Source organism: Natrix helvetica, assembly GCF_964273705.1.
Source record: "Natrix helvetica genome assembly, chromosome: 6".
Lineage (NCBI taxonomy): Eukaryota > Metazoa > Chordata > Lepidosauria > Squamata > Natricidae > Natrix > Natrix helvetica.
In genome coordinates this window covers 1424553-1444136 of record NC_138553.1, presented here as the reverse complement: position 1 = coordinate 1444136, position 19584 = coordinate 1424553, and the positions used below count along the sequence as shown (strand labels likewise).

At 47.5% G+C, this 19584-nt stretch overlaps 2 protein-coding genes across 2 annotated transcripts in view; one reads left to right on the top strand and one right to left on the bottom strand.

Annotated features, from left to right (window-relative positions):
* The window catches only part of GOLGB1 (golgin B1), a 55985-nt gene extending 44495 nt beyond the window's left edge, over nt 1-11490 (top strand). Inside the window, exons 24-34 of the mRNA XM_081956760.1 lie at nt 161-271; nt 357-467; nt 1641-1751; nt 1837-1947; nt 3713-3768; nt 5066-5135; nt 5444-5583; nt 6703-6801; nt 7588-7915; nt 9385-9456; nt 10160-11490. Coding sequence (XP_081812886.1) covers nt 161-271; nt 357-467; nt 1641-1751; nt 1837-1947; nt 3713-3768; nt 5066-5135; nt 5444-5583; nt 6703-6801; nt 7588-7915; nt 9385-9456; nt 10160-10296 — 1346 coding nt within the window. The 3' untranslated portion in view covers nt 10297-11490. The remainder of the gene's footprint in view (nt 1-160; nt 272-356; nt 468-1640; nt 1752-1836; nt 1948-3712; nt 3769-5065; nt 5136-5443; nt 5584-6702; nt 6802-7587; nt 7916-9384; nt 9457-10159) is intronic.
* Nucleotides 11491-12466: 976 nt separating this feature from the next.
* On the bottom strand, nt 12467-13435 carry LOC309394962 (olfactory receptor 5V1-like; the record flags this gene model as incomplete). Its single annotated transcript, XM_081958680.1, has 1 exon — nt 12467-13435. The coding sequence occupies one exon, from the start codon at nt 13433-13435 to the stop codon at nt 12467-12469; it is 969 nt and encodes a 322-aa protein (XP_081814806.1).
* Between the last annotated feature and the right edge of the window lie 6149 nt (nt 13436-19584).

The following is a 19584-nucleotide window of genomic DNA, read 5'->3' as shown; positions in this document are numbered from 1 at the left end:
GAGAAGCAACACATCTTCAAAGAAAACCAGAAGGTCCTGTTGCCTCTTGAAAAAAGCACCTTTGGGGAAACCATGATCTGGATGATGGAGGATCTCCATAGACTTTCCTCACCACCCATGAAATTGACCTTCTGAAGAAATTTGTGTTCTTCCACTCCAGACTATGCCGTTGGCTTTGGTGGGAAGTACGGCGTTCAGAAGGACCGCCAAGACAAGTCCGCCCTGGGTTGGTCCCACAAGGAGGAGGTCAAGCCCCATGAATCTCAAACAGGTCTGGAAACTCCAAGTCAACCTTGGTTCATCTCAATTTAATATCTCATGGCCTTTCTGAAGAACCTCATGTTCTCCCATTGCAGACCATGCCGTTGGATTTGGTGGGAAGTACGGCGTGCAGAAGGACCGCCAAGACAAGTCTGCCTTGGGATGGGCCCACAAGGAGGAGGTCAAGCCCCATGAATCCCAGACAGGTCTGTAGAAGAGAAGCTGCATCCTGATGGTCCCAGACATGGCAGGCGTGTGTCTTGCTTGGGGCCAATATGTACAAGGGGTTGTTTTTCTTCCTCGTTAGTCTGTTACACAAGGAGCTTCTCACGTCATGAATATGAACTCTAGGATTGGCTCAGGACAGGAACAGAAATTTAAGGATCCCAGAAAGACGGATGTCCAACGTCCACTTAGAAGCTCCCAGAGAAGGAAGTCCATCTGTCTTTGGACCTTGGACTGGGAGTGGCAAGGCGATTTTCCCCCCTGTCAAAACAGGGAGACAGCTTTGGTTGAGAGTGAATGATCAGCCCAAGTCACAAAGGAAGACTTAGACAACTTTAGAACCTACTCACCTTGCAATCTATTGGCTCCAAGAGAAGGGAATATTTGTACTTTAGGGTTGAGCTTTGGAGTCCTTGGTGGTCTCTGAGCTTGGTGGGTTTCTTGCAGATGTTTCATGACCCAACTAGGTAACATCATCAGTGCTATCTTTATTATCATTGCTATTAATTAGTTGGGTGATGAAACATCTGCAAGGCAAGCAAAACAACCAAGCTTAGAGAACACCAAAGACCCCCCTCCTCCTCTCCTTCATTGCTTTTCCTTCCTTCTTCCTTTTCCTCTTCTCCTTTTCATCCTCCTCCTACACTCCACAAACTCCTTCCCATCTAACATTGATGAAATTACTTAGTTGGGTCATGAAATATCTGCAAGAATACAAACAGGTTCAGAGAGCCCTATGGACCACACAGCCCCCCTCCCCCTCCTTCTCTCTGCAAACTCAGTCCCTTCTAGCATGGATGACGTTTCCTACTTGGGCCATGAGATACTCTACCTGCAAGAATACAACCAAGCTCAGGGAGCACAATCAATGTACTGACTATGGGCACACAGCCGGCTCACACAACCAGGTCAATTGAAGATTTAGTGGCTACACTCACACAGGTTAGGCTTTGCATTTGTGAGTGGCTTATTCAGTTGTGCCGAGCTAGGCAATCTGTTGGGTGTGCGATTCTGCCTTTCCATCAGACTAAAAAAAATATGCCTTATTTGTTTTGCATTCTCTCCCTGGGAGCTGCAAGTCCATTTGCTGCCTCTCAAACAATCTCTCGTGTCTCTTTTGTCTGTCTGGAAAACGTTGTGTCTTCTCATTGCAGACCATGCCGTTGGATTTGGTGGGAAGTATGGCGTGCAGAAGGACCGCCAAGACAAGTCTGCCTTGGGATGGGCCCACAAGGAGGAGGTCAAGCCCCATGAATCCCAGACAGGTCTGGAAACTCTAAGTCAGCCTTGGTTCATCTCAATTTAATATCTCATGGCCTTTCTGAAGAACCTCATGTTCTCCCATTGCAGACCATGCCGTTGGCTTCGGTGGGAAGTATGGTGTGCAGAAGGACCGCCAAGACAGGTCTGCTCTGGGTTGGTCCCACAAGGAGGAGGTCAAGCCCCATGAATCCCAGACAGGTCTGTGGAAGGCGATGGGCTGGGCAATCTCTTAGAAGAGCATAAATATACAACATAGAAACCATGTTCTGAAATCTTTTAGCTAAGGATCACAAGATCCAATTCCTCTTTTGCAAATTCAAGCTTCCAGGTTCTTCTCCAGAACTTTGAGGCTCCAAAACGTGAAAGAGATGGTGGTATTTCTGCCATACAGGGGACAACCAAGGGTAGCAGGTGTTTGGCACCCTTCTTTATTATTTTCAAAGGTCCTATTGTTCTCCTGGTTTCTCAGCTGTGTATAGTTGTGTATATTTGAGGGGCTGCCACAAAGGACAGGGGGGCAACCTATTCTGCAAAGCACTTGAGGGCAGGACAAGAAGCAAGAGATGGATAACTAATCAAGGAGAGAAGCAACTTAGAACTAAGAAGAAACTTCCTAACAGTGAGAACAATTAACCAGTGGAAGAGCTTGCCTTCAGAAGTTATGACTGCTCCATCACTGGAAGTTTTTAAGAAGAGATTAGACAATCATTTGACCAGGAAGGTATAGGGTTGCCTGCTTGAGCAGAGGATTGGACTAGAAGACCTCCAAGGTCCTTTCCAACTCCATTATTCTGCTATTTTCATCTACTAGAAAGAGGCAGATGGCACCTGCAGAACTTCACCAGAATGCCAATTCTAGCCACCTTAGTTGTGTCTTTGCCTTTCTGAAATCTGTTGTATCTCCACAGCTAGTTGTCAGGGTTCCAAATAGCATCCAAAAGTAAATCAGAGTCTGAGGCAAATAATTCCTCAAAGTTCCAATTTATGAAGAGAGCCATGTTGGCCCATCTGGGAAACCCCGAATCTGAAAGCTTCCCGGTTTTCCCCACCAGTTGAAAGTTCAAGATCTTGCCCCCCACACCCACAAGTCCATCCCATGCTCCAATCTCCCACTGCCATGCTGGCAGCTTCCACCCATCCAGTTCTGGTCAGGTGTAGAAGTGTAGAGAACAAAAGATGACCTTGGCTTTCTAGAAAGAATGTTGTTATGGCTACATCGCATCTAACCCCGTACAATCCCCCCCCCCCATTTTCCCACAATAGAAAATGCCTGGTAGAATAATAGAAAGTGTGGCAGGCCAGAGATCCAAAAGAAAAGATGGCTGCAGGCCTGACACTAGTTTGGGCAGGACAGTGGTGGTACAGAAAGACTCGGTCACACTCAATCTAACTTGAGTTGGATACCTAAGGAGAAGTTCAAGCACAGGAGTCCTAGGTGGGCTTAGGGAAGGAGATGGGATGTATTATGAAATCTCCAGTCTACTTTTATATGTGCAAAGTGGTTCTGGGGTGTCAACATGCACAATTGGGTTGTATTTCTGAGGTGATTACTAGTGTTTCAACTGTCAGCTTCATCATAAGACCAAAGAGGGCCAACTCTTTTAAGGTTCTCCATCATCTAAGGTCATGGTTGCCCCAAAGGTGCTTTTACCAAAAGGCAACTGGACCTCCTTGGTTTTTTCATTGAACATGTTTACCTTCTCATCCAAAATGTCTCTTCCGTTCTCCTTTGTTCTGAAGAACCGAAGAAGCTTCTTAGATCAAAAGCGAAACATTTTCAAGTAAAAAAACCAAGAAAGTTCCATTGCCTTTTGGAAAAAGCACCTTTGGGTCAACTCTTTCAATGCAACATCAAGCCCCTTAGGACAGCTGCACAGGCAACTGAGAAGAAAGAAGTTCAGACTTCTGAGATCAACTCATGCTTCTACCTTCCATAAAAAGCTGGCTGTTTTGTCTTTTGCAGACCATTCTCAAGGCTTTGGAGGTCGTTACGGGGTGCAGAAAGACAGAGTGGACAAGGTAAATGGAGGTTGAACCTGGAGTGGGCTCAGCTGGGTCTTGATGGTTGTGAGAAGGTGCTCAGGAGGACATTCACCCACTCAAACTCTCTAGTGTGAATGCTTCTAATTCTAGCCCCACTGCTTGATTTTATTCTCCTGACATCAAGGTTTCAGGACAAGCTTCTCCAATCTTTCCCCCTGCAGATATGTTGGACTACAACTCCCATTCATTAGAGTCAGGGTGTCCATAACTTCCTTCTAGCCTTTGGTAGTGGACTTATGCTACCCCAGGGATACACAGGGAAGTAAAAGAATGTCGAGAGGTCATCCACTTCTGCGAGATGGAAGCCCCACTGCTTGTTGTATGTCTGTCTTGTATTGGGTCCATATAAAATGTCAGTGGGGGAATTTATGGGGCATTTGATTGAGCTCCATCTTGGCTTTGTTGGCTTCTGCAATGACCATGGTTGCTGCATTCTTAAGCTGGTTCCTTGATTAAGCCATGTTGCAGCCTTTTTCAACCAGAAGAAAAGGAGAAAAATCTGTTTTACATGACCTACAGATTCTTCAGGGGAAGGATAAATCAGGAATGGGTGTAATAAACATAGATTAGTTTGCCAACCTGAACAACTTGAAGATACATGGACTTCAACTTCAGTGCTAGAAGAAGAGTGGGGAAACCACTGATGATGTTCCATAGATGGATCATGAAACGTCTGCAAGAAAACTACAAGCTCAGAGAGCACCAAGGACCCCACAGTCATCCTCTTTCTCCTCTTCCTCCTCCTCTCCACCACCATCACCACCTTCTCTTCCTCTTCCTCTTCCTCCACTCCTTTGTAGCGCAGATGATGTTACTTAGTTGGGTCATGAAACATCTGCAAGAAAACAACCAAGTGCAGAAAGCAGCAAAGACCCCAAATAATTCCTCCTCTTCCTCCTCCTCCTCCTCCTCCTCCTCCTCCTCCTCCTCCTCCTCCTCCTCCTCCTCCTCCTCCTCCTCCTCCTCCTCCTCCTCCTCCTCCTCCTCCTCCTCCTCCCCTCAAACCCTGTCACTCCAGCACTGTTGATGCCCATAGGTGGGTCATGAAACTTCTGCAAGAAAGCCACCAAGCTCAGAGAGGACCAAGGACCCCAGTCCACCTGCTCCTCCTCCTCCTCCCATCCCACTACTTCGTAAACTCCCCTCCCCTCCCCTCTAGTATTGATGATGATGTTACCTAGTTGGGTCATGAAACGTCTGCAAGAAAACCAGCAAGCTCAGACAGCACCAAAACTGGACTACAAATATGGTCTTTTGTCTGTTTCTCTTGCAGAGCGCTGCTGGTTTTGGTGAAATGGAAGCTCCTATTTCTTCATATCAGAAGACAAAACCTGTAGAAGCCGGTAAGTTCATTCATGGGCACCTGGGAAGATGGGGAAACCCCTTTCTCATCCCTGGCAAGACGTCTATGGATGTGGAATATAGAATCAATTCTGGGAGTTGAAGTCCACAGGTCTTAAAGTGGCCAAGGTTGGACACCCCTGGTTTAATGAGAAACTAGATGTTTCATAGCGCTTTTCTGAAGAGCAGTCAATCAGAGGACCTACACAACCCCACCAGGGACAATTCGGCGTCTCCTTTTGATTGGAGATGGAGGAAGCTTTTTCTCACAATTCTGAAGCCCCTCTATTGACCTTCTCATTGGAAACAGCTTCTGCTGGGATGGGTAACTTGAGACAACGTTTTGAAAACATGGCCAAGACTGCAGAGGAAGAGAACAAGAAGAAGGCAGAGGAGGAGCGGACCCGTCGCCAAGCCCGAGAACTTCAGGAAACCCAAGAAAAGTCAAAGGTGAGGATCTTGAGTCTTGACTAGGTTTGTTCTCCATCAGTCAACTCAAACCAGGTTTACAGTCAATCTCTGGGGCTAAGACCTTCTTGGTTTAGGATCACAGCTAAGTGTTATCACAACTTCACCGAAGTGAAGCTGATTTTGATGCATCTGGGATCAGTTAGCCATGTGTCTTCACCTTCACTTCACGGGTAGACATCTCTGTAGAGGTAATCCTTGACCTATGGCCACAATTAAGCCCAACATTTCTGTTGCTAAGCGACCTTTCGTGCCACACTTGCTAAGTGAATCGCAGCAATTGTTAAGTTAGTACCATGATTGTCCAGTTAATCTGGCTTCCCTGTTGAGTTTGTTGGTCAGAAGGTCGCAAAAGGGGATCATAGAACCCCGGGACGACCGCAACCGTCAGTTGCCAAGTGGCTGACATTTTGATCATGTAACGTTCGTGTAACTGCAACGGTCGTAAGTGTGAAAAATAATCACAAGTCATTTTTCCCCAGTGCTGCTGTATCTTCAAATGATCACTAAATGAATCGTTGCAACTTGAAGGCTACCCATACTCTTCAACTACTCAGAATAGAGCTAGAAAGAACCTTGGAGGTCTTCTAGTCCAGCCCCCTGCTCAGGAAGGAAGCCCTGTTCCATTTCAGACAAGTGGCTGTCCAATGTCTTCTTAAAAACCTCCAATGATGGAGCACCCACAACTTCTGGTGGCAAGTTGTTCCACCGGTTAATTGTCCTCACTGTTAGGAAGGTACTCCTTAATTCCAGGTTGCTCTTCTCCTTGATACGTTTCCATCCATTGTTTCTTGTCCTATACTCTGAGGTGTTTTGGAGAATAAGTTGACCCCCCTTCCTCTTTGGGGCAGCCCCTCAAGTACTGGGATAGAGAGCCATCTAAGGGAGTAGTTGAGGCCAACAAATTCCAGAATACCAGGTGATCTCTACCTTGAAGGACCTTTCCAGAAACGTCCCCCTCTTCATGGGAATGGAAGTGTTGGTTTGGGAAACCCACGGGCACTTACTGTTCTTTGTGTTAGCCATTTCTTCTGCTACGGAGGAAAATCAAAGTGAGGTTGGCCTCCAGGAACACATTGCTGAATCTTTTCCTCCTTTAAGGACATGAAGAAGGTCAAAGAGCGAGAGCAAAGCCCTCCGCCGGTGCCTGGACAGATGACCCTAAAGGGCAGCCTGCCCCCTCTGCCTCCCCAACACCAGGTAGGGAGACCGAATGAATGAGTAATGTCTGAATGTGAATTCACGGGTACGACATTGCTGCCATCAAGGGGAACATGAGCAATTAGTTTCCAGACAGCTTCTGTGCATCTGTGGGCTCCCTGGTGCTCTCTGAGCTTGGCTGTTTTCTTACAGACATTTCGTGACCCAATTAGGTAACATTATCAGATTGGGTGGGACATGAAATATCTGCAAGAAAATATCCCAAGCTCAGAGACCACTAAGGAACCCACAGTCCTTCTCCTCCTTTTCCTTTTCCTCTTCTTCCTCTCCCTCCTCTTCCTCATCCTCCCCCCTCCTCTTGAACTCCTCAAACCCCCTCCCTTCTAGCACTGACGATGTTATCTAGTTGGGTCATGAAATATCTGCAAGAAAATAACCCAAGCTCAGAGACCACCAAGGAATCCCCAGTCATCGTCGTCCTCCTCCTCCTCTTCTTCCTCTTCCTCTTCTTCCTCCTCCCCCTCCTCTCTGTAAATCCCACTCCCTTCTAGCACTGATGATGTTACCTAGTTGGGTCATGAAATATCTGCAAGAAAATAACCCAAGGGCCTTACAGTTGTCCTCCTCCTCCCCGTCCTTTCTTATCAATTATGATCATAAGTCAAGGATTACTGGTATCATATAGTGTTGACTGTTGCTGTCTGTCATTATGAATGAAGGGTTGTCCTAGATGGGTGTCCCATCTGGTCAAATTCTGGTTCCTCCAGAAAAAAGTAGCCTTGATGGGAACCGAGTTTGTTGAAGGACGTGGTCTTCTTTTTCCAGGAAGAAGAGGAAGAGGAAGAGCCTCCTCTTCTTCCCCCACGGAGCCTGGACCTGGAAGGTGACCGCAGAGCTCCTCCTCTCCCACCTTCTGGCCACCAGAAACAAGAGCAGCCCATCAATACGGAAAGCATCGAGGATGGAGGTGCTTATGAGGAGGTGATTGGGAACATGGACTACGAAGAACCCCCTCCTCCCTTAGCTGATGATGACCAGGGGGGGGATTATGAGGAAATGCCGGACCACAAGGACGTCTCCAAAGATGGTGCTGAAGTGGACCAGGAATATGAGGAGCTCTGCAGCGGCCACCCTGGAGGAATGACTTCTTCAGGTGAGAGAAAGCCGGGGAGTTGGTTGAGTAGGTTGAACTTTACCTTCATGCTGGAGACTCAAGTCCTGATGTAAATGTGTAGTGCGTGCTGGTTGTTGCTTAATAAAAACTGGGCTAGAGAAGATCAGGACATATCGTATGTTACGAGTTCCCTCTCTTAAGGAGGTCCATTGGTGGGAACAAGAAGAAGGGCCTTTTCTGTGGTGGCCCTGTGGAGATAAGACTGGTCTCACCAGTCTTTCCAAAGGCCCTGAACACCTGGTTTTGCCAGCGGTCCAGGGAAACCCAAAGAATGATATGAAGCCCATCAAGAGGTTGGTTGTTGGTTGTCACCAGGGGATGAGGGTTTATTGGGGTTTATATTTATTTCTGTAAGCCACCTACAGTCGCCATGAGTTGGGCGGCCATATAAATCTTCTTAATAAATAAATAAATATGTTGGATTTGAGAACGAGATTATATTTGGAAGAATGGTCCCACTTCACCAGGCCCCCTTTTAAGAGCTTCCCAGTTCCCTCAGAATGCAGGACACAGAATAATTAAACCACAGGAAGACAAATTCTCTTGGAACATCACAAAAAAGTTTTGCAAGGTAAGAGCAGAAGGAGAAGTGGGGAATCATTCAACAGTTTGAAGCATTCTTGGTAGCAGAGTAAGAGAGTAATAGAGTTGGAAGGGACCTTGGAGGTCTTCTAATTCAACCCCCTGCTCAAGCAAGAGACTCAGACAAATGGTTGTCCAGTCTCTTCTTTAAAACCTCCATTGATGGAGCACCCACAACTTCTGGAGACAAGCAGTTCTACTATTGTTCTCACTGCCAGGAAATTCCACCTTAATTCTAGGTTGCTTCTCTCCTTGATGAGTTTCCATCCATTGCTTCTTGTCCTGCCTTCAGGTGCTTTGGAGAATAGGTGGACCTCCTCTTCTTTGGGGCAGCCCCTCAAATATTGGAAGATTGCTGTCATGTCACCCCTGGTTCTCCTCTTCATTACACTGGACATACCCAGTTCCTGCAACCGTTCTTCACATGTTTTAGCCCCTTAATCCACTTTGTTGGTCTTCTCTGCACTCTTTCCAGAGTCTCCACATCTTTTCTACATCATGGCAACCAAAACTGAATGCAGTATTCCAAGTGTGGCCTCACCAAGGCATTATAAAGTGGTATTAACCCTTCACGTGATCTTGATTCTCTCCCTCTGTTGATGCAGCCTAGAACTGTGTTGGCTTTTTTGGCAGCTGCTGCACACGGCTGGCTCCTATTTAAGTGATTGTCCACCAGGACTCCAAGACCCCCCTTGGAATATATCCCTCTGAGATAGATGTGCCTTGATTTAAATTCTTGCACCACTGAGGGTGGGAGCAGTTGAGCTTCAACTCTGTTTTCAAGTTAACTGGGCTCTGTAAGAGGCAGGACAATTCACACAACAGTGACAACAAGGTGACTCTATGTCCACAATTTTCTTTTTCAGGTGTTGAAGAGCATGTATATGATGTGGGTGAAGGAAGCCTATCTGCTGTGGCCCTCTATGACTATCAAGGAGGTGCGTCAATTCCTCTGGATAATGGGGAGTGGGAAGCACATGGAGGGGACCATGATGGGCGGGGAATAACAGAGTTGGGAGGGACCCTGGAGGGCTTCTACTCCAACCACTGCTCAAGCAGGAGACCCTGGACCAGTGATGCCCAACCTTTTTGTGCTTGGGTGCCAAAGATGTGAGGGTGCGCATGTGATAGCGCATGTGCGTTCTGGCACATCCATAATGCAAAGCACCCCCTCATATGCACATGCAGGCATAACTCCCCCCCCGGTCCCCCCCATGCGTGACACACTACCTGCCTCCAAGCTGAGCTTGGTGTTTGTTCTCGGGGGCCACATCAGGCTGTTTTCACCTTCCCCAGGCTCCAGGAAAGCCCCCGGAGCCTGGGGAGGGTGAAAATGATGTGTCCCGGCCTTCCGGAAGGCCAAAAATCAGCTGGCCGGTGCTCACATGTGGACTGGAGCTGATAGCTCGCATGCTGGCAGATATGATTCCACGTGCCACCTGTAACACGCATGCCATAGGTTGGCCATCACAGCCCTAGACCATTCCAGACACATGATTGTCCAAAGATGGAGCACCCACAACTTCTGGAGGAAAGTTGTTCCTCCACTGATCAATTCTCCTTTGAGGAAAATGCTTCTCCTTGGTCTGAACATGTCTTACGTTGCCTGCCAGTTAAGACCTTCTCCATCTTTTTTCCCAGAGGGGGATGATGAGATCTCCTTTGACCCTGGAGACACCATCACGTCCATCGAACGGGTGGATGAAGGCTGGTGGCGTGGATCTTGCCATGGTAGAGTTGGCCTCTTCCCCGCTAATTATGTGAAGCTCCTTTCGTGAAGTTCTGCCCAGTGGCGGGCACCCATCCCTCGCTTCTCCAGGACTCTTACTTGCTGCATGACCCAACAGGCCAGAACCCTGGTAGGGGAAGGTAGGGGAAGTGGAGAAGACCTGCCTCCTCTTGCATGGACCAATCAGATGCTTCTCCTTCTTATGGCAACTGTACATTGCCAGGATCTCTCCTCCTCTTCTTCTGGTCACGCGGTGATCTCTGAACCTATTCAGGCTGCAACTGGTTTGTTTCTTCTCCACCAGTGGGTCCTCAAAATCTCCCCATGCCCAATCTTTTGGGGACTCCTAGTTCTACCTTGGCTAAATCGCTCAAGGGCCAAACAGGCATGGAAGCTCCATGGGCCCAGAAGGGTGGAGATTAGCTCTGTTCCTACAGGTTGTCCCTCACTTACAACCTTTTGTTGAGCAACCGAAGTTGCAACCGCACTGAAAAAAAGTGAGGATCCTTGTACCTCTGACTATCACGGTTTCCCCACAGCTGCTGCTCTTCTGCTTTTGAGCAGGTGCCCCCCAAATACTGCATTTTTCAGAGTATAAGACGCACCTTTTCTCCCCCCCAAAAGAGGGTGAAAAACTGGGTGCATCTCATACACTGAATACAGCATTTTGGGCATCCCGTTTTTTTGCAAAAATGGACGCTCAGAGGGTTCTTGGGGCTGGGGAGGGCCGTTTTTTGCTCGTTTTTGCCCCCCAGCCCCCAGGAACGCTTTGCAGGAGTCTCAAACTTTAGCTGTGCTAAATGGCAGTGGGTTAATGTTATTCCATCCTGAATGATCATCTCCCGTTCTTAGAATTTGGTTGGAGGAGAATGTAAACCTTTAATTCCTATTGCTGGAGGTTTGGTGACTAGGCTGGCCCAATCTTTCTTCATGGAAACAAAATCTCTGCTGGGGGCTCTTAAGAAAGACCCAATTGGCTTCCTGTCTTTAAGAGCATGTTTCTCCATTTCTCCTTTAGGGAAATATAATATTCTGTCTTTTAATAACCCCCAAAATATTTCATTCTTCTAGGAGGGGGAGGGGCTTCTCCCACATTGGAGGTTCCTAAATTTTGTAACATTGGAGGCTCCAAGTGGAACCGCCTTCCCACAGTTCCTTCGCTCGCTCGTTCGTTCGTTCATTTTCTCTCTTTTTTTCCATTCAAGGTTTTTTATTTGTTAAAACAAATTATAAATATTATAGGAACAAAGAGTTGTCTGGGTCTTTTTTTACATCCGCTCAATTCCATAGTCTTTTTTACATCATAGTTTCGTTTCCAGTTTCAGCCAAATTATTCTCTTCCATTATTTTCCATCTTTATAGTTATTTTTTCTTAATACATAAACAATATCTTCAATTGCCCCTTCAAAGTTACACCAATTTTTTTCATTTCTTCCCCACCCACCCGAGGCAGCTCTCCTTATTTCTTTTTAATGTGACTTTATTGATGTCCATGGCATAGAACAGGGGTGTCCAAACTTGGGAACTTTAAGACTTGTGGACTTCAACTGCCAGAATTCCCCAGCCAGCATAGTGGGCTATCAGAAGCTGCTTCTTCCTAATTAGAATTTTGGGTCTCCAAGATCTGCACACCTGCTGTTCCACTCAGATGGGGAATTCTGGATGTATTTAGGATGAAACCAATGAAAATTCAGAAAAAAAGCATAGCATTTGTCCAAGATATACATCTTTTATTCCAATTGTTCTACTCACCATTTGTCATAACTCATTATCCCACACGGCCTTCTCCTTGTAGTTATAAATCTAGTATTTTGGGATAATGGGATTTTATTGTCCCAAATCTTTGATTGGCTACCAAACAGAGGAAGGAGATTCAATAATTTTTGCTCATCATTTTATAAAATTAGAAACAACCATAGGGAGGTGAAAGTCAGGGGACATTGGAGAGGGAAAAGATCCTTCTGGAAATACCTTGAACACCGTATCACAGATAGGTGGGAGAAAGTTCTCCAGATCTTTTTTCCCCTTTCTCCTTTAAGTAATTAAATCAAAATGAGGACATAGGAAGGAAGGATATGGCAGGTAGAGTCCAAAATGTCATTGAGCCAATCAACCTTATTGGAATTTACATCTACACAACTGCTCAGTCTGGAAAAACTATTTCTGGTCTACTAAAAAGGATATGCAGAGAGACTAGGAAGGAGACCAAAGGTTTTCCTTCAGTACTTTCCAAGACACGAATCATCTTTCTCCTGAATTTGCAGAAGCTTTCGTAGGGCCCCTTTGACCTCCTTGTTTCGAAAGCTGTAGATTAGGGGGTTCAGCATGGGGGAGACAATACAATATAACATGGAGATCAAGGTGTCCACTCCCAAGGAGTAGCCGGCACTGGGATGGTTGTAATTCAAGTTGGCCATCCCAAAGTAGACGATGACAGTAATCAAGTGGGCAGCACAGGTGGAGAAGGTCTTTCTCCGTCCAGTGCTGGAACGGATCTTCAGAATTGTAGATAAGATGTAGACGTATGAAATGATGACAAGGAGGAAAGGACAGACTCCTACAAAGATAGTTGCTATGTGAAGAGTCATCTCATTGACATAAGTATCACTGCAAGCAATTTTCAAGAGTGGTGGGACATCGCAGAAGATGTGATGGATCTGGTTGTTGCCACAGAAGGCCAAATCGGTGGCCAGTGCAACGTGAATGGCAGAGTCAACCGTGCCCCAGATCCATGAAGCTGTAGCCAGAGGGACTCGCACCCACTTACTCATGAGTTGAGTATAGCGCAAAGGTTCACAGATGGCCGCATAGCGGTCGTAGGCCATCACGGCCAGCAGTGCGCATTCAGTTCCCGTAAAGGTCATGAGGAAGAATATCTGCGCCATGCACTCGTTGTAGGAGATGGTGGGCTGCTGGCGCAGGAGGTTCACCAGGATGGTGGGGAGGGTGACCGAGGAATAGCAAATGTCTAAGCAGGACAGGTGGCTGAGGAAATAGTACATGGGACTGTGGAGGCGTGAATCCACCTGGATCAAGATGAGTATGACCGAGTTGGCCACCAAGGTGATGAGGTAGATGGCCAGAAACAGCAGAAAGAAGAAAGGTTGACCTCTGGGCATGCTGGAGAAACCCAGGAACAGGAATTCGGTCACCTGCAGGGTCTGGTTGACACTTTCCATGAGGTCCATCCAGATGTGGTGGACAACGTTGGAATGGAGCAACATTTAGGAGTAGCATCTGGAATCAAACCACAGGGAGAAGGAGAAGCTTCCCAAGCATGAATGAATCACTGGACTGGAATAATTAAACAATGGTTGGCATGAATAAAAGAATCCTCAGGTAGTTCTGGGAATGTTGATACATTGGATTCAGTGGGGTGGCAGTCCCTTACAGCCATTTCCCTCCAGTCAACTCTCCCCCAAACCCATTTGGCACACAGATGCTATGTGTGAGCTTGCACCTGCCCTTTCACACCCCTGTGCAAAGATGCAAAATGGGGAGTGAAGGTGATGGACACAGCTGGGAACGTACAACTGAATCCACACTGCATATCGGACATTGACACAATTGAGTGAGTCCAGAGGTATTTCCCGAGAAGAATCCTCCAACCCTTTGCTCACAACAGAATCCCTTACACCACCAGGCTGGAAGGTTTGGGCTTGTTCAACCTGAAACTGCCACCCAGGTTCTGACCTAAGCATCGTACACAAAATTATCTGCTAAAGCGTCCCACCTGTCAACGACTACTTCAGCTTCAACCACAATAATACACAGGCAAACAATCGATACAAACTCAAGGTAAACCGCTCCAAGCTCGATTGCAAAAAATACAACTTCAGCAATAGAGTGGTCAACGCCTGGAATGGTCTATCTGATTCCGTTGCTAGTTCCTCAAACCTCCCCTATCTTTAACCTTAAACTGCCCATTGTGGACCTCACCCCATTCCTAAGAGGTCCCTAAGGGTGTGTGCCCACCAGCATGTCCCCATTGATATGTACTCATTTTATGTGTTCATGGCCATGTTATACTTATTTATTTCCATCTATTTGTACCAATCTCATGCAATAATGTCCATGTCTATACTAAAACCTGCTACCTTGTACATGTTGACAAAGAAAGAAAAAGAAGAATTTCTTCCAAATCATCCTCCCCAAATTGAGAGATTAAGAAGGTGATGGAGAGGAAAGTTCAAGAGTAGTTTGTGCACCTGATCATTACGAGGGAATACCAATATTTAGCAATAGGATTTAGACTTATATACTGCTTTACAGTGCTTTTACAGCCCTCTCTAGAGTTTATACAGTCAGCCACTTGCCTGCAAAAATCTGGGTCCTCATTTTACCTCGGAAGGAGGGAAGGCTAAGCCAACCTTGAGCCTGGTGAGATTCGATCTGCCAAATTGATGGCAGCCGGTGATCCACTGCTAACCACTGCACAACCATGGCTTTTAATCCTAGTAGCTGTGCAAATTTCCCTGTAGCCACAAAAGGAGTCCCAAAGGTGTTTTTTCAAGAGGCAACTGGACTTTCTGGTTTTTTCTTTTGAAGAGGTTTCGCTTCTCCTCCAAGGAGCTTCTTCAGCTCTGATTGGGTGGTGGGGAATGGAAGGGTTGATATTCCATGCAGACAGCTGGTCATTGGCATCCTTAGAGAGTCATTGAACGAGCCTCTAAAGGATGCAAATTTTTCAACGGCCCTCTAAAAGGAAGCACATTTCCAGCTGCCTGCAAGGAATATCAACCCTTCCATTCCCCACCATCCAGTCAGAGCTGAAGAAGCTTCCTGGATGAGAAGCGAAATGTCTTCAAAAGAAAAAACAAGGAAGTCCAGTTGCCTCTTGAAAAGCAGCTTTGGGAGAACCATGACCTGGAGGATGGAGAATCTCTACGGACTTCCACAAGTGGAGATTTCTGGTCCCACAATTTGGGAGGGTTTGAGCAAAGAATAAATACAGGAGTAAAATTCAGCAGGTTCTGACAGGTTGTTCTGACAGCAAAGCTGGCTGAGGAACTCTGGGAGTTGAAGTCCACACGTCTTAAAGTTCCCAAGGTTGGAGACACCTGTTCCAGACAATGGCTGGTGTTGAGGTGCATCTGAAATGAGTAGTGCGTGCATTAATCTCTCCCCCACCTTTTCTTCAGGTTGATCTGAGATCTCTTTGCCCCTCATGTTCCTCACCTGTTCGAAGCCTCCTGGATGAAACTGGTAGACGTGAGCTGCTTCTCCTTTCCCTTTTCCCACAGCTTTGTGTGTTTTTCATGGCACCTGACAAGTCCCTGGAGTGGACTTGCATCACCATGGAGAAAAGAGAAAAAACATCTCCATGCTTCTCACTTGGGAGACTGTTGCTGAAGTCTTTGGAACTTTGGAATAAGGGCTGGGAGCTGGGAACTTAGACCAACATGTAGAAGGATTGAGAGAATGTCCTCTGGACTTAGTTATATAACACTAACAATAGCAATAGCCCTTAGACTTATATACAGCTTTACCACCTTCTCCAGGCAGTTTACAGAGTCAGCCTCTTGCCCCCAACAATCTGGGTCCTCATTTTACCAACCTCGGAAGGAGGGAAAGCTGAGTCAACATTAAGTTGGTCAGGATCGAACTGCACCAGTGACATGCGGTGAGGTTTATGGCTGGTGAGGCTGGTGACATCATCAGCGCGAGCTGCGGTCCCCTTCATGTTGACTCAGGAAGGCGGGGAATGGGACCACGTGTGCAGGAGGCTGAAGCTGCCTCAGCCTCCTGCACACGTGGTCCCATTCCCCTCCTTCCTGACTCCTGAGCCAACATGAAGGGGACCACGGAGTGCGCTCGCGGGACTGCAGCTCATGCTCTGCGTCCCCTTCATGTTGACCCAGGAAGGCGGGGAATGGGACCACATGTGCAGGAGGGAGGCTGAGGCTAGAGGAGCCTCCTGCACACGTGGTCCCATTCCCGACCACGTGTGCAGAAGGCTCCTCAGCGCCTTTTCCCTTTTTTTTATTTTCATAATGAGAGCGGTGAGGCTCTGCCTCCCCTGCCTCCCCTGACCACACGTCCTTGAACTGCACCAACCTGGAAGCCAAAAGGGGTGCAGGGGGGATGCTCCAGGCAGGTTGGGTGGGGCCAGGAAGAGGTGGGATTAGCTGGTTCTCCGAACTGGGCAAAAAGTTAACAACCAGTTTACCCAAAGCAGGGCAAACTGGTTGAATCCCACCTCTGCCTGCAACTGTTCTTCGTTCTGTTTTAGACTCCAGGCCTTGGAAAGATATGAAGAATGGCTTCAGTTTAACATATGTCAATCTGTTCCATTCTATGTGACGGCTTCTTTGTAGGACCCCCACTTTTACCCATAAACGACAGTAGGGTTCTTAGCCCAGTGCACACCAAGACCCCACAGAGAAACACCTGCCTGATCCACTGCAAGAGGAGACACATCACTTTCCCCACCTCAGGAAGGGATTGAGACCTGCTGTCCCACAGGCTTCCTGAGACAGTAAAATATCACACGCTTAGTCCCAAAACCCCTTTTTAAAATTAAATGGCTGTGAATTATGTTCATTCACAGCCCGTAATGAGTCCCAAACAGTCTGTGAAGAGTCCTACAGAAGTCTGCCACAGTCTTTCAGGGTAAGGCTGATAAGTACCCATCTTTACCTCCCTTGAAACGCTGCCAGAGACCTCATTGCCATTTAGTTTTCCAAGGCCAAACGGAGCACAGAATCAAACGGAGCTTCAGAGTTTAAACCCACCAGAATGAACAAAACTGCTTCCTGCAAAGGCTCACATCCGTTTGCTCCTCTTTTATGTCTAATGGGAGGGGCCAATCATCTCCAAGCCTTACTCCCGAGTCACCTCTTTTGTCTTAACAGTTCTTGCACTCTGGCAGCTCTGCACATGGACACACTGGGAACAGGCTCCCCCTGTTCCTCTGTCTCGCTGATGTCAGACTCCAGAGGCTCCGGAGGCAGCGCATAACTACCAGATGACCCTGGCCCCCCTCTCTGCCTCTGACGCAGAGCCCCTGTCTGAGCCTTCCCCAGACTTCAGGACTGGCCCAGGTTCCTCCCCAACCTCCTCACTGTCCGACTCTGCTGCCAGCTCCACAAATCACAACAGCAAGAAGGTCAAGGGCAATGGAGAAGCTGGGGTGGACACTCAACAATGTGAAGGAGCATCCCACCTGGCTTGGTTGATTTGTTTGTAATTGTGTTCTCATGGAGTTTCCCCTGAGAGTCCCTCCTTCTGGGTGTGGAGGTTGTCCTGAGTTTGAGCTCCCACCCTTTGCCTTTCACTCCAACTTTCTCAGGGAGAAATCCCTCGGGTGCAACTACTTTGCTTTTCTGCTTGTGGTGCATATTGATCTTCAGGGACATTCAGAATGCCGTAGAAACCATCTCTCTTCTTTAGCCAACATTTGGCTCTGAGGGTGACACAGACAGGATTAGGGGCACCGGATCCCTCAAAGAGGCTCGGAGGAAGAAGCAGAGACCTCCCCATGTCAGAAGCGGATACCAGGAGGACCTTGCCAATTCCTCCCTCCCTTTCTCTCCCACTCCCCTTCTTGGTAGCACCGTTGGATCCCATAGACAGTCACTGAGAGAGCTTCCTTGCCACTTCCCTTCCCAAAACTGCAGCAGCAGAAGGAGGGAGAGCAGCCCGACACGCCAGCTTCATCCTGGAGGCCGTTACAAGGTGAGGAGGCCACAAAGAAAGGTCATCGCAAAGGAGCTCAGACCTGGGTCCTTCTGCAGCAGGGAACCTTGGTGGGTGGGTGGGATGCTGAAGGAGATATTTATCATGCACCCTTTTAAAATCAGTCTTTTACGGTTGCTCTGTAAGGTTCATAAATTGCATCTGATTCAGGCTGTTCAGCAAAGTCTCATTCTTTTCTGATCTCCAAGAGAGGGGGGGGAGGTGATTTCTAAAATAAAGTATTGGTGGTGAGGAGACAGCCAAGGACCTGGATCTTCTCCCAGGAGACTTCCTGATCCTAAACATGAGAATGGTGACAATTCAGTTCCTGGTGTCAAGTCAGATATTTTGTGATGGGACTCTTGGGTCACCTACTGAGCACCAAACTCCCCATGCCTCTTCCTCTCCTCTTTACACAGGGACGCTCACACACACACACACACACACACACACACACACACACACACACCCCAGTGAAAGCCCCATTCTACATGGGCTTGAGGAAGAGGTTGCACGTGAAGGAAAGGAATTTGGAAAGAGCCTAGCAGTGGAGGGGAAGCAACAGAGATTTTGGGGGGTGAGGAGGGGAAGAAAAATTCCAGAGGAGGATTTGCTGGTCAGGAGAAGAAGCTCAGATGGTCCTGGATTCCTCCTGAGGACCAACATTAGGCAGTCATTGATCAAAGCAAGGAGAAAATGAGCACCTCTCTGGTCCATCGAAAGGAGGGTGGGGGTCACCTGGAGGAGTTTGGAGTGTGGTTGCAGAGAGCGACAGAATAAATCCCAGGAGGAACATCTCTTCATGGTTGATGCTTCACACAACTCACTTACCAAGAAAGGGGAGACTTGTTTCATTTGGGATATCAGCTCATACATAACATGTGAATCATATTGCTTCTGGGGAGAGTCAACAGGAGGGACATAGATGTCATGAACTGCCCCCCCTCACTGAAAGGACCATGAACACCCCCAGAGGTATCTCCCCCTCCCCAATGAAGGCTAATCATGGAAAGCAAAGTTCAGTCCCTCCAGATGTTCTTGGAGAAGTCCAGGGGTTCCCTCTTGCTTGCGAAGCTTCTTCCCAATGCTTTGATTTCAAACCTTCCCCCCAAAACTCTTGTAAGGAAAGAAAATACTTAGAGGAAGGGGTGTGTGGTAGCCCAACAGAAACCAGAAAGAGTGTGTGTAGCTGGGGTGAACCTGGAAGTCCTCACTTCTCTGAAAACCTCCCCTTCTCAGAAAGCTTTATCAAACCTTCTATGGAAATCTGGCTGATATTTCTATTTGTATTAAGACAGTAAGTTTTGCCTTGATGACAATAGTAGCAGAAGACAGGAGAATGAACTTGAGGTTGGATCACTGTCAATCTCTGAATTCACATCACCTGTTAGTTATGCCTCCGCATGACTGCATCGCTTTCTCCTCAAATGTATCAAAAGGAATCCCTCCTTTTCTCTGTGGGAATCCCTCCTCTTACACTCTGGAGAGAATTCCTCCAGTCCGCACTGTGCAGCAAGTACTGCAGTGAGGGTGGATGATGGGTTTTGGGGTCCTGAGTTTGATTCCAGACTATCCCACCAGGTTGCTTGTCCTTGGTCTCCCAGGACAGCTCAACCAGCCAGAGATGGTCAGGCCTCTGGACACTCCACACTTGGAGATG